At 38.2% G+C, this 12437-nt stretch overlaps 1 protein-coding gene across 1 annotated transcript in view; it reads right to left on the reverse strand.

Moving 5' to 3' along the window:
- Positions 1-1146: 1146 nt before the first annotated feature.
- The window catches only part of CATSPERB (cation channel sperm associated auxiliary subunit beta), a 95686-nt gene continuing 84395 nt past the window's right edge, over positions 1147-12437 (reverse strand). The window contains exons 22-26 of the mRNA XM_032404640.1: positions 10000-10110; positions 8551-8686; positions 7127-7227; positions 6149-6223; positions 1147-1350 (exon numbers count right to left, since the gene is read on the reverse strand). Coding sequence (XP_032260531.1) covers positions 1147-1350; positions 6149-6223; positions 7127-7227; positions 8551-8686; positions 10000-10110 — 627 coding nt within the window. The remainder of the gene's footprint in view (positions 1351-6148; positions 6224-7126; positions 7228-8550; positions 8687-9999; positions 10111-12437) is intronic.

Here is a 12437-nt window from a genome sequence, read left to right on the forward strand (position 1 = left end):
CAGAAACAGGTGGTCTTATGATAAGGAGAAGGTCTGTTGAAAGTTCATGCACAATGGCCCCTTGGACACTGGCAATTTCCCTGGCTGGCTGGAATATATGTCCCATGCCATAATCCCCAGTACAGAGTGGTTTCCTATAGCTACAGCACAGTCACTTGGGAGACAAGGGATGGAGAGTGAATGGTTTCACTTAATAAAACCCTACTGAGATTTCTGCTTTCTGTGTCCTGAACAAGGGGTCTCTCTAGCCAGTGTAGCAGAGCTTCTACCCGTCAACATGATAATGATTCTACTGAATTGGAAACCAAGACTGCCATGTGGCTTTTCTTGGCTCCCGGCGTATGAGGAAAACACACTCTTCTGGACGAGATACTTAGCTTCTCCTTACATTGTCAAAGCAGTGTGCCACCCCTTCAGAGCTTTTCCAAGAGACTATAGCTCTGATCTCGGAATGTATTGTCATCTTCTGGCTATTTGGGAACGGGTGCTCTGAGAGAGCACGCAGAGGTACATCTTTTGGAATTCCACCTGCTTGTATGTAGGTTTGTAAACCAATACCTTGCCCTGTGTTCTTCCAACACCCCCATAATGGAGGTCACATTTCCCTCTTTTTAGGTACTACTATCTGGTTTTGAAGTTGCTTCAAGAAACCCAGATGGCTTTCCCTTTAATTCCCGTGAAGCTCTGCCAGCACACTTGCAGATGAGCCTCCCCCACACCTGCCTTTCCCTGGCATGACTGCATTCTACCCATGTTCCTTCTCGAACAGAGCAAGGCTCGGGTGTCCTGATCCCACAGCATGGGCTCTGGCCAATAAAAGCCAAAAACTACCAAAAACCCATTCCAAGCTAAAAAATACAGAAAACCCAGTCCACACAGAGATGCTTATTCATTTTATAGTTTTGTAAAAACCTCAAGGAAGATCTTCTACGTAAGCATTAACAGAAGAAATTTTCCACGTATTTAAAATAAGAAAACAGAATGGTAAACATATTTGACGAGTAGCAATTTGAGTTATAAATGGTCATCCTGAAGTATTTTATCTTGTTTTTATATTAACATTTAAATATATTGTTCTAGAATTGTCTCGTAAAGCCAGCACATTAAGAGACAATTGTGATTATCATTGGTTCCCTATTCAGATTTTCATCTGTGAGCCATCTGATTCATGCTGAAATTTGACAAGTTCACTTTGTTTCTCCTCATAAATTTTCGGCATATATCACTTGGGTGGATGTTACGTATTTGAAACATAAATGTTGTGAAAATTAATCCCCCCAGCACTACAGCCGCTGCAACAGCTATGAGTGTGTGTCCTGGAAATGGCAATGGTACTTCATCAATATAAATCTGCAACAGAAAAAGCACAGTCTTTTAGCTTTCTGAATCTAGTCATTTAAGACGCTGAACTTTATAAGATTTCCATAACAGTGGAGACACTATTAATCAATTTAGCAAACTTCTGCTCAGATACATATAGATATTCAGCATCCACAAAGCCTAGAAACAGTCTCTGGACAATCTGGTAAGTAACAGTTTGCACGCAATACAGAATATAAATTCTATTGTCCTAGGTCTTTAACCGCAGAGGTCGGCAGGATACTTAGATGGCAGGAAAACACTCTGTGTTCAGTTACAGAGGAACGGACAGAGTGCCATGGGAACACAGTTAGGAAATGCCTAACTGCCGAGGGTGACCAGGGTATGTGCTTCCTGAGCTGCATCTTGAAGAATAAGTGGGTTCACAGAAGACAAGGAGAAGAACGGGCATTCCAGGGAGAGGGAATAAGCATGTGCTCCTTCAAGCTGTCATCTTTTTAGAAAATCCTCTATGTGCTAACATAGGGAAACTTCTGTGTATTCAAAATGCTTCCTACACCTGAATGGATAACTAATAAAAACAAGTGCCTAGAAGAGAGACAGGATTGTTGACAGAGAGGCACAGAGGTGTCTTTTTCTCTGAGACTTGAGGCCAGGATGGGTGCCATATACGTTAATTCTAGAAGCAGGGGCATATAGAGAGTAAGGTGGTTCGAGCCCAGTGACTTGGGTTTTCTCTGTGAAGTAGGAAGCTAGATCATATTTTGAGGTAGAAGAAAGTAGAGATGAGTGGAAATAGGACAGTGGAGAATGTGGGAAAATGCTAAGGATGGGTAAGCTGCTTTAGAATACAGCTCAAGTTAAAGGTACCACCATCCTCCCAGTGCCCAAAGGAGGTATGCCTTTTCTTTGAAACAACCCTCGTATGCCATCGAATCTTTTACAATTTCTCTCAGATTCGTTCTTTCCATTCCATTTTCAATCCTGCTACTGTGAGCTTTATTACCTCACTTTGTATGAACAAACCGCTCAGCCTCCTCTCTGTGCTGTCAATCCATGTTGACATAATAACATTGCCAGATTCATCTTTGTAAGACACCCATTTGTCTAAAAAACACTTAAAAAAAAAAAAGTGAAGTTGCTTTATTTGCAACGAAAAGAATTTTGATGATACAGAACTGGTACCGGAAGTGGGATGTTATAAGCAGCAGAATTGAAAAGGTGGTCCTGGCTAAGTGGTGTGGAAAGCAGTGAGAAACCGTTCTTTCCCATCTGGGCAGATAAGTATCCTCGTGGTAATGGATCAGCTGGCTTAGCCGTCTCCTGTTGTACTTTAGAGCCAATGGTGTGTGCCCAATGGTACTGGGATTATTGGGAATTTGATAGAAAATGTTAGATATTGGATGTGATATTCCACTTGTGGTCTTCAGGATGGTACTACAAGAAAACAAAAATCTTCCTTCTAAGCAGGACCATCAGAGGAGTATGGATGATTAGCTTTGTTAAGAAAGATCTAATCTGTTTGTGGCCAATGAGAGAGACAATTGTATGCTACATGTAATCACAAAAGTGAATTTTCTTTTCCATGCTGAAAGAGCCAGAGGAAACAATTCATTGTAATCTTGGTCTATTTGGCTTTTGTTTGCATCTTTCCATTCTGCTTCCTCAGTGTTGGATATCTCCCCTCTTAGTCTCCACAGCCCTCATGGCTGACAGCAGCTCTTGGGGCCATAAGCTGTTTTGTTCAATATCATCAAGAAAGAGCAAATCCATGTCTCAGCATTTGGTGCAAAAATCCTGTGATTCACTCTGACTGGACTGCTGTAGACCATGGTCTCCATCCCTGAACACCTTTTTTCAAAAATGTTTAATAGCTTCTTCTTGCTGACAGGAACATCCTAAAGTTCTTATTATGAGCTCTCAGGTCTCCCACAGTTTGACCCTAACCTACCCACTTTCTTCTACAGAACCTTACATTCCAGCCAAATGGATAGAAGCCGTTCAAGAGATAAGCTTGACGCTTTCTCTTACCTGTGTTTTTGCTGCTGCTGTCCCCTCCACCCAGAATGCCTTTCTTACCCATTTTTTACATAAAATAAAATTTTAGTCACCTTACTAGACGCTAGAAACATTTCACTTGTTCAGTTAAGCCATCCATTATTTTTTAAGAGTAGAAGGCTGTATCACCTCTGAATTCTGTATTCGCCAGCTAAACGGCCACCTCTAAAGTTCTGGAAAACAGTTTTTCTTCAAATGTTTCCCTTCCACTCTTCTTTGACTATCCAAATATTCCACACCATGTCTAAAAAAAGGTTAAACCCCAGAATCATAGAAGTGTGTCTCCTAGACACAATATCTCTTTACTGCCAAAATACTTCAATTTGTATTTCTTAAACACAAAGAATTCACTTAAGTAACCACAGTGTAATTGCCAAAATCAAGGCATTAACACTGAGACAGTGCTGTTCTCTAATCTACAGACGTTATTCAAATTTTGTCAATTATCCCAATAATGTCCTTTAAGATGCGCAAAAATCCCCATTGTTTCAGGATACTTTCAAAAGCAGGTGTCGACAGTCCCAAGAAACTTACACTCTTTTTCTACTGTTGTTTAATGATTCTCCCTTGGTTAACTGTACAATCACTTCCTGTCTTTCTTTTATTTTTTTGTGGTTCCTCCTTCATTCCAGAAGCTTTGTCTCCTTCTGTTGACAACTTCTTTTCAGCCTGAAGAAATTCTTTATATGTTTTTTTAAAAAGAGAAGTTCTGCCAATAGTGGATTATCTTTGTTTTCCTTCATCTAAGAGTGCTTTTATTTTTCCTTCATTCCTGAAGGATATTTTCACTGAATACAGAATTCTGGATTGGCAGTCCTTCCTCCCATGTTGGGCAACTTTCTTCTAGCTTCCATGGTTTCTGAGGAAAAATCAGCAGTCATTCAAATTATTGTTCACTTACATGGCTTTGTTGTTGCTGTTGTTTTGGCTGCTTTCAATATTTTTTTCTTTATCTTTGATTTTTAGTAGTTTGGTCATGATATGTTTAGGCAGAATCTCTATATCTTGCTCTGGATTCACTAAGCTTCTTAAATATGTAAATTTATGTCTTCACCAAATTTGGGACATTTTCAGCCTTTATTCTTTCCTCTTTTCTCCTCCTTCTCCTTCCCCTCCCTTACCCCTTCCCTCCCCTGCACTCCTCCTCCCACTTCCCTCTCCTCCCATTCCTCCCATTCCTCCTCCTCCTCCCCCTCATTGCCCTTCTTTTTTCTGCATCAATCCCTTTTTCCTGTCCTGCATGGACTCTGGGGACCTAAAGGTCAGACTTTCGATACTATCACATAGATCCCTGAGGCCATTCTTTTTAAAGTTTTTTTTTCTTCAGAGTGGATTTCTACTGATTTGTTTTCAAATTCACTGATTTTTTTTCTCTGCATATTTGTTCTGCTAGCAAATCTATCCAGTGATTTTTAAATTTTAAATATTGTATTTTTCAGTTCTAAAATTTCCATTTGGTTTTCTTTTTTATAGCTTCCATTTCTCTGCTGAGAATTCCTCCCTTTCCCTTTTCAGTCATTTCAAAACTCATTTACCTTTACCTCACAGAGTCTGGTTATCATGGCTGGTTTAAAACATCTGTCTGATCATTTCATTTACCATCAATTGCTGATGGTCTTTTCTTTTGAGAATCTATTATATTTTCTTAGTTATTGGCATATTGAGTAATATGGGATTTTATCCTGGACATTTAAGATGTTTCTGTCATGAGACTCCGAGTCTTATTAAAAATTCTCTGGAAAATATTGGGGTTTTGTTTGTCTTAGCAGTTGGCTACACTGGTTGGGTTCAGATCAAGTTATGCTTTACTCTCGGTGGTGGCTCCGGTGTCAGTTCAGTTTCAAAACTTTGGCTATGCTCTTGTGTCTTTCTGGTTCCCGTGCCACTCAGGGGTTATTCCAGAACTTAAGTGAGGTGTTTATATTGCAGGTTTATTTTGAAGCCTTTGCTATGCTTCTTTGTTTTTGTTTTTTGAATGACTATATTTTCACCAATTTTATTTTATTTTTTAAGTTTTTATTTAAATTCCAGTTAGTTAACACACATTTACAGCAGTGCAGATCCATTGCTGGGGCTGGCCTTAAGGCAGGGTCAAGATAGAAAAAGGAGAGGGGTGGGGGAAGAGGGAGGAGGGGGAGAGGGAAAGAGGAAGGAAAGGAGGGAGGGGAGAGAGAGAGAGAGATCTTGTTTTTGATAATGTGGTAACAGTATTTGATAATGAATGAGTCATTAATCAATTTAATCAAATCCTCATTCCTTCTCATCCTGGTAGCAATTGTCGTTATGTGAAGAAGCATAACTGAATTATTGCACATCATGGGGTAATTTGGGGAGATTGATTTTGGTTCCCAAAACTTTCAGATCTTGATGGCTTTTGGCGTATTAAGACTCTACCATTACAGTGAAGATAATCAGGAAGATTGTAATGGAAACTAAAATGTTATAGACATATGTTTCTTTGGGGACATGGGGTGAGAGGAAATGCGGTAAAAGTCTGAAAATGAGTTAAAAATGGAAGATGGAGAGAGAACAAAAACAAATACAGGCACATATTAAAATTTTCCCACCTCTGATGGGTCCTGTTATGTGTCATACACTCTACCTTCATCATTACTGACAATGTCACCCCCCTTTCTCCAGGATCCCCTGTCTCCAGGCCCTGTCCATCGCACAAATTTTGCCGTTTTTCTCTTTTGTGTCTCTTGCACTGACACTTGTCATGCTACTTCCCCAGCCATCACCCCATCGGTACCTTGTGCATTTACCATACCTGAAATTCTTCAACTAAGTTACAAAAAGTGACCCCTGGAACAACGGACACTCTGAAGTGAAAAAGCTCAGAGCCCTGTGGAAAAAAAACACCTGGTCATTAGCAGCATAGACACGTATGTTCCTTTAAGTTAAAATACACACTGGAGCCACTTAACCTATAGATATTGCATAGAAAGATACAATCTCCTTCCTAAGGCATCTACTTCATGTATCAAAATAAAAATGGAGGAAGAAGGACAATAGCTGAAACTTGGTTTTAGAATGAAGAAATATAAGGCGCCTGGGTGGCTCAGTCGTTAAGCGTCTGCCTTTGGCTCAGGTCATGGTCCCAGGGTCCTGGGATCGAGCCCCACTTCGGGCTCCCTGCTCAGCGGGAAGCCTGCTTCTCCCTCTCCCACTCCCCCTGCTTGTGCTCTCTTTCTCGCTGTGTCTCTCTCTGTCAAATAAATAAATAAAATCTTAAAAAAAAAAAAAAAAGAATGAAGAAATATAAACATAAAGCCTAACATGACCTTGACAGGTAATTTGGGCTAATCCTCATATTCATGGTTTTGATACGCCCACTTGTTTTTATCGGCTTTTATAACAATTACCTGGATTATATCAACTTCATGTGTTCTTACGGGCAGCTAGAACCAGAAGACATACCTGTGTACATCCAGATGAAGGATACCAAAACTGTTTTATTCCCTTAATTTTGGAAATACCCTTTCTACTCCATCTTGAAAAATAATCTATTAGTTTTGCCTATCAGCTCAAAAAATAGTAAGTTAATGTTAAATTCAACTTTCAGATACTTTTAGAAATAATAATATCAAGAGAAAGGGAGGAAAAATAAACACCCTCCATATATTTTAAAGATGCAATTTCTCCCATTGATGGACACTTATACTTTAAAACTTAAACCAATCTTTGTTTAGACATATATGTTTTACTTCAACGCAAAACAGGAAAAACAAAAGTGCTGTCAACTCACCTTTATACTTAAGTTGAGGCCTAAAGGATTATACACTGGAGCATTAAGACGTGGTTCTAAGTAATTTTTCAACTTTTTTACATTGTCTGGTACACTGTGTTCTAAAAGTACATGAAGTATATTTTAAGCACACTGATAATATTTTCACATTTTGCATAAAATTTGCTACATAATCAAGGTACAATGAAGGATTTCACTCTGTAACATGACTAAGTTATCCCAGACTTTTGATTCGGCTTGACTATATAGAAAATATATTTAGGGAAAATTAGGCCTTGTAGCTAACATTGCATCTCCTCAGGGACACTATCAAGAAGGATAAGACCTCTGGGGTGCCTGGGTGGCTCAGTCAGTTAAGAGTCTGACTTTCGACTTCAGCTCAGGTCATGATCTAAGGATTGTGAGGTCGAGCAGCACATTGGGCTCTGAGCTGGGCATGGAGCCTGCTTAAGATTCTCTCTCTCCCTCTGCCCCTCCCCAAGTAAAAAAGATTTTTATTATTTATTTTATTATTATTTTTTTAGTAGGCTACATGTCCAGCATGGAACCCAATGTGGGGCTTGAGCTCATGACCCTGAGATCAAGACCTGAGCTGAGATCAAGAGTCAGATGCTTAACCAACTGAGCCACCCAGATGCCCCAAAGATTTTATTGTTAAGTAATCTCTACACCCAATGTGGGATTTGAACTTATAACCCCAAGATCAAGAGTCGCATGCTTTACTGACTGAGCCAGTCAGGTACCCCTCATTTTTCTTATTTAATAAAGTTTCTGCATCTCTTAAATTCTTTTACCATAGAAATTTGAAGAAACTTTGCTTGTAAAATTAGAAGATAGATTCTTTTTTTTTTTTTTAAGTTTCATTTATTTAAGATAGTAATGTTTAGTAGATAGTGATTTTATCTTTATATAAAGGATATTTATTTAAGTAATCTCTACACCCAACGTGAAGCTTGAACTCATGACCTGAGATCAAGAGTCGCATGCTCTTCGGACTGAGCCAGCCTGGTGCCCCTAGAAGACAGGTTCTATAGGCTCTCTGGCCATACTTTTAGAACTTCCTCTGTAATATTGCAAAAGCAGTCAAAAGAGACAATTAGACCAACATGTAGCACAAACTCAATCATTTTTGCCTCTCATCCACAAAACGGCTTTTCAAATATTTTACCAAAAATGCTTTTATGCCATGAAATCCAGGGCACCGAAAGTAATAATGAAATACATGGGAGAAAGAGGAGGGGAGTGAATAGCAACGTGCCAGTTTATTCAACTTCTTCTCCAAAGAGGGGCGCCTGGGTGGCTCACTCAGTTAGGCGTCCAACTCTTGGTTGTTCCTTGTGTAAACAGGTTTTATAAGCCACTTACCTAGGTAGTAACAACATTAATTATAAGACAAAATAACCATAGAAGAAAGCAAACCCTACTTAGTTTCCAGTTTTCCCTCCTATTCACTTCAGTCACGGTAACCAGATATGGAGTTTCCACTGGGATACGTCCATCCTCACTGTAAATTTCCAAAGAAACTGGATATTGTGTAACTGGAAACTTAAAACGAGGAACCTAAAGTTCAAATTCCAAGAATGAATGTCAATTTGGAAAATTCAAGACTAATTTCATTTCCTCGTAAAGGGTGAATAAATACATTTCCCCAAGAGTTTGGCCATTCTAAATGACATGTGCCTCTTAGGATTCCTGCCTTCTCAGCGCCTGAAAAACAATCTGTCTTACAGTAGAATGAATGTGAACTCCAAAAGTAATACACAAATATTGTGGTAACAAAATTTGTAACTTTCTTTTGGCCCTTTTCAGGAATTTCTTATGATGGTATTCAAACTTTTTTGGCTAACTCATATCTCATAGGGCACTGCATGAATTGGACCTTGACCATGTCCTTTCTGCCTCTCTCCCATCCAGCCATGATCTTTCAGCCACACTCTTGAAGCTCAGGCTTTGGAGTCAGAGTTCAAATCTAGCTCTCTCACATATTGATGATGTAATCTTTGGCAAATTACCTGGCTTGTCTGTGCCTCAAATTAAACGAGGCAAATCATGGAGAATGCTTAGAGCAGTGTTTAGTAGATAGTAAATGCTCAAGAAATATTATTGCAATTCAGTGAGGGGAGAGTTGTAGGGGTATATATAACAACCCTCATAACTCACTGCGAATGCTATACTTGATATGGTATTAAGTGATTTTATCTTTATATAAAGGATATATATATATATATATATATATATAGAGAGAGAGAGAGAGAGAGAGAGAGAGAGAGAGGGTCTATAATGCTATTATATAGTCTTACAAGGCCTTGAAATAGATCTACTTAAGCGCACATTTAACTTAGCTAATACAAACACCAATATCCATCTGATACACCTCTGAATGCTTTGGGACTAACAGAATCAAATATTTGACACAGAACCCATTCTCTTAACCAACATACTATACTGTCTTCTATTTTGTCAATACTACCAAACTGAACTCCTTGATTACAAGGACTTCAACTTCTATATTCCCAGTACTGATACACATTAGATACTCAATAATTTCTGAATGAATCAATATCCATCGTAATCTAGTGTAGTGTATGACAGGTTACAAATTGTTTTCATATACACACGTGTGTGTATCTTTATAAGAATCCTGTGAAATGGACAGTGTGGGCAGGTATTATTCTATTTTGCAGAGGTGCTTTGTTACCCTGTTTTGGGATATTTAAATCCAGATCTTCCTAGCTCTGTGTCCTGTTTAGTTCTATGTCATAATAAGACATTAGTTCCACGTCTTAACTTTCATATTTAATCAAAATGCACACTTCAAAATCTTATATTAATATGAAAGTACTTAGTCTTTAGGCAATTAAAAATTACCTTACCTTTTCTCTGCAATCTGAGAAAGCAACAGCATGTGAAAACTTCTGATCATTTGTGCAGTTACACTCCTCCCGAGTAGACATGTTAGCGCACTGCTTGAATTTACCAGATCTCTGCAAATAGAATATAGGTTGACTTGCTTTTTCTGTGGCAGGACTTCTGCAAATGGAGTAAATGTTCACTAAATATTTGTTTCCTGAATGAATAAAATCCCTGAGAAGGTAAGAGGGGGGGAAAAGTCCATTAATAATGGACTAAAAGTACAGTATTTCTGAATTTTGTTTCCTCGCTTGGTAATTTGATCTCAAGTATCAGCTTCTTGCCAGGTTGATGATTAACATGCATGAGACCTACAAAACCTGTGTTATTCTGAATGCAGCACATGAGGACCACCAGACTCTCCGTTCTGGGCCCCTCCCATTGCAGGCATGAAGACAGAGACCTAGAAGGAGCCAATGTGATATGATGGGACTGTGGACTCTATGGAACCCTCTCCAAGTCTACTGTTTCAAACTGCCTTTCTTCGTGGCATTCACTAATGCCATTTAAAATCTCCATTATAACTATCCATTTGTCATTCATTTTTTATTTGATCACTCTTGCTAGAGATTGGCTTTTGATTTTGATGATCAGCTCTATTTTTTTTTAATGTTATTCTTCCTTTTACTTTTTATTTTAGGATTACCATCCCCCCCAGCTTCTTTTTTCTTCTTCTTTTTATTAAGATAAAATTCACCATTCTAACCATTTTCAAGTGTACAATTTGGTGAGTTTTAGTACATTAGCAACGTTGTTCAATCATCACCACTGTCTAATTCCAGAACATTTTCATCACCCCAAATGGAAACCCTGTACCCATTAATAGTTACTCCCCACTGGGGCTCCTACTTGGTTCAGTCAGTGGAACATGGGACTCTTGATCTCAGGGCTGTGAGTTCAAACCCCATTGGTGGGTGTCGAGATTACTTAAAAATAAAATCTTAAAAAAAATAGTTACTCTTCATTTACCCTTTCCCCCAGCCCATCTATTCATTCTATTTTCTATCTCCGTGAATTTTCCTATTCCAGACATCTTATATAAGTGGAAATATACAATATGTAGCCTTTTGTGTCTGTTTTCTTTTGTTCAATACTGTTTTTGAGGTTCACCCATGCTGTGGCACATGGCAATACTTCATTCCTTTTTATGACTGAGTAATATTCTATTGTGTGGATATTGCCTATTTTGTTTATCCATTCATCAGTTAATGGATATTTGGTTGTTTCCCTTCTCTGGCTATTATGCATAATGTTGATATAAATTTTCTGTTTGAGCATACATTTTCAATTTTTTTGGGATGTGTATCTAAGAGTAAAATTATTGGGCCATAGAGTAATTCTATTTGTTTAACTTTCTGAAGACCTGCCAAAATGTTTGCTGCACCATTTCATATTCTCCTCAGCAATGCATGAGGGTTCTAATTTCTCCACATCCTCACCAACATTTGTCATTTTCCATTAAAAATATTATAGGCATCCTAATGTGTGTGAAGCGGTATCTCATTGTGATTTTGATTTACATTTACGTAAGGACTAATGATATTGAGCATCATTCATGGGCTTATTGGCCATCTGTACATCTTCTTTGGAGGACTATCTATTTAGAGACTTCATCTATTTCTGACTGAGTGGTTTGTCTCTTTGTTGTGGAGTTGTAAGAGATCTTGAGAATGTCTAGATACTAGATCCTTATCAGATATATGAATTGCAAATATTGTCTCCCATTCAGTGAGTGTCTTTTCACTTTCTTCACAGTGTCCTTTCAACCACACACAAAAGTTTTTAATTTTGATGAAGTTCAATTTATTTCTCTGTCATTTCTTGTGCTTTAGGGTCATATTTAACAAATCATCACCTTATCCAAAGAGACAAAGGTATACACTTATAGTTCCCTATGAGAGTTTTGTGTTTTAGCTCTTACGTTTAGGTTTTCAATCCATTTTAAATTAATTTTTGTAGATGGTGCAAGATAGGTGTCCAAATTCATCCTATTGAATGTAGATATTCATTCAGTTGTCACGGCACCATTTGTTAGAAAACCTATTCTCTCTCCTTTGAGTGGCCTTGGCACACAGGTCAAAACTCAGTTCACCACAGACGTATGGGTTTTTTCTGGATTCTCGATTTTATTCCATGGATATATATGTCTATCCTTATGCCATTATCACACTGTTTTGATTACTATAGTTTTATAGTAAATTTTGAAATTGTGAAGTATGGGTTCTCCAACTTTGTCTTCTTTTTCCAAGATTGTTTTGGCTGGCAGAGTCTCTTGAAATTCTTTATGAATTTTAAAATCAGCTTTTACATTCATGCAAAAAGGCATTCAGAATTTTAATAGGGAATGCATTTAGTCTGTAAATCAGTTTGGGGAGTATTGTCATTGTAAGAATATTAAGTC

Source organism: Phoca vitulina, unplaced genomic scaffold (assembly GCF_004348235.1).
Source record: "Phoca vitulina isolate PV1807 unplaced genomic scaffold, GSC_HSeal_1.0 scaffold7, whole genome shotgun sequence".
NCBI classification, from domain to species: domain Eukaryota; kingdom Metazoa; phylum Chordata; class Mammalia; order Carnivora; family Phocidae; genus Phoca; species Phoca vitulina.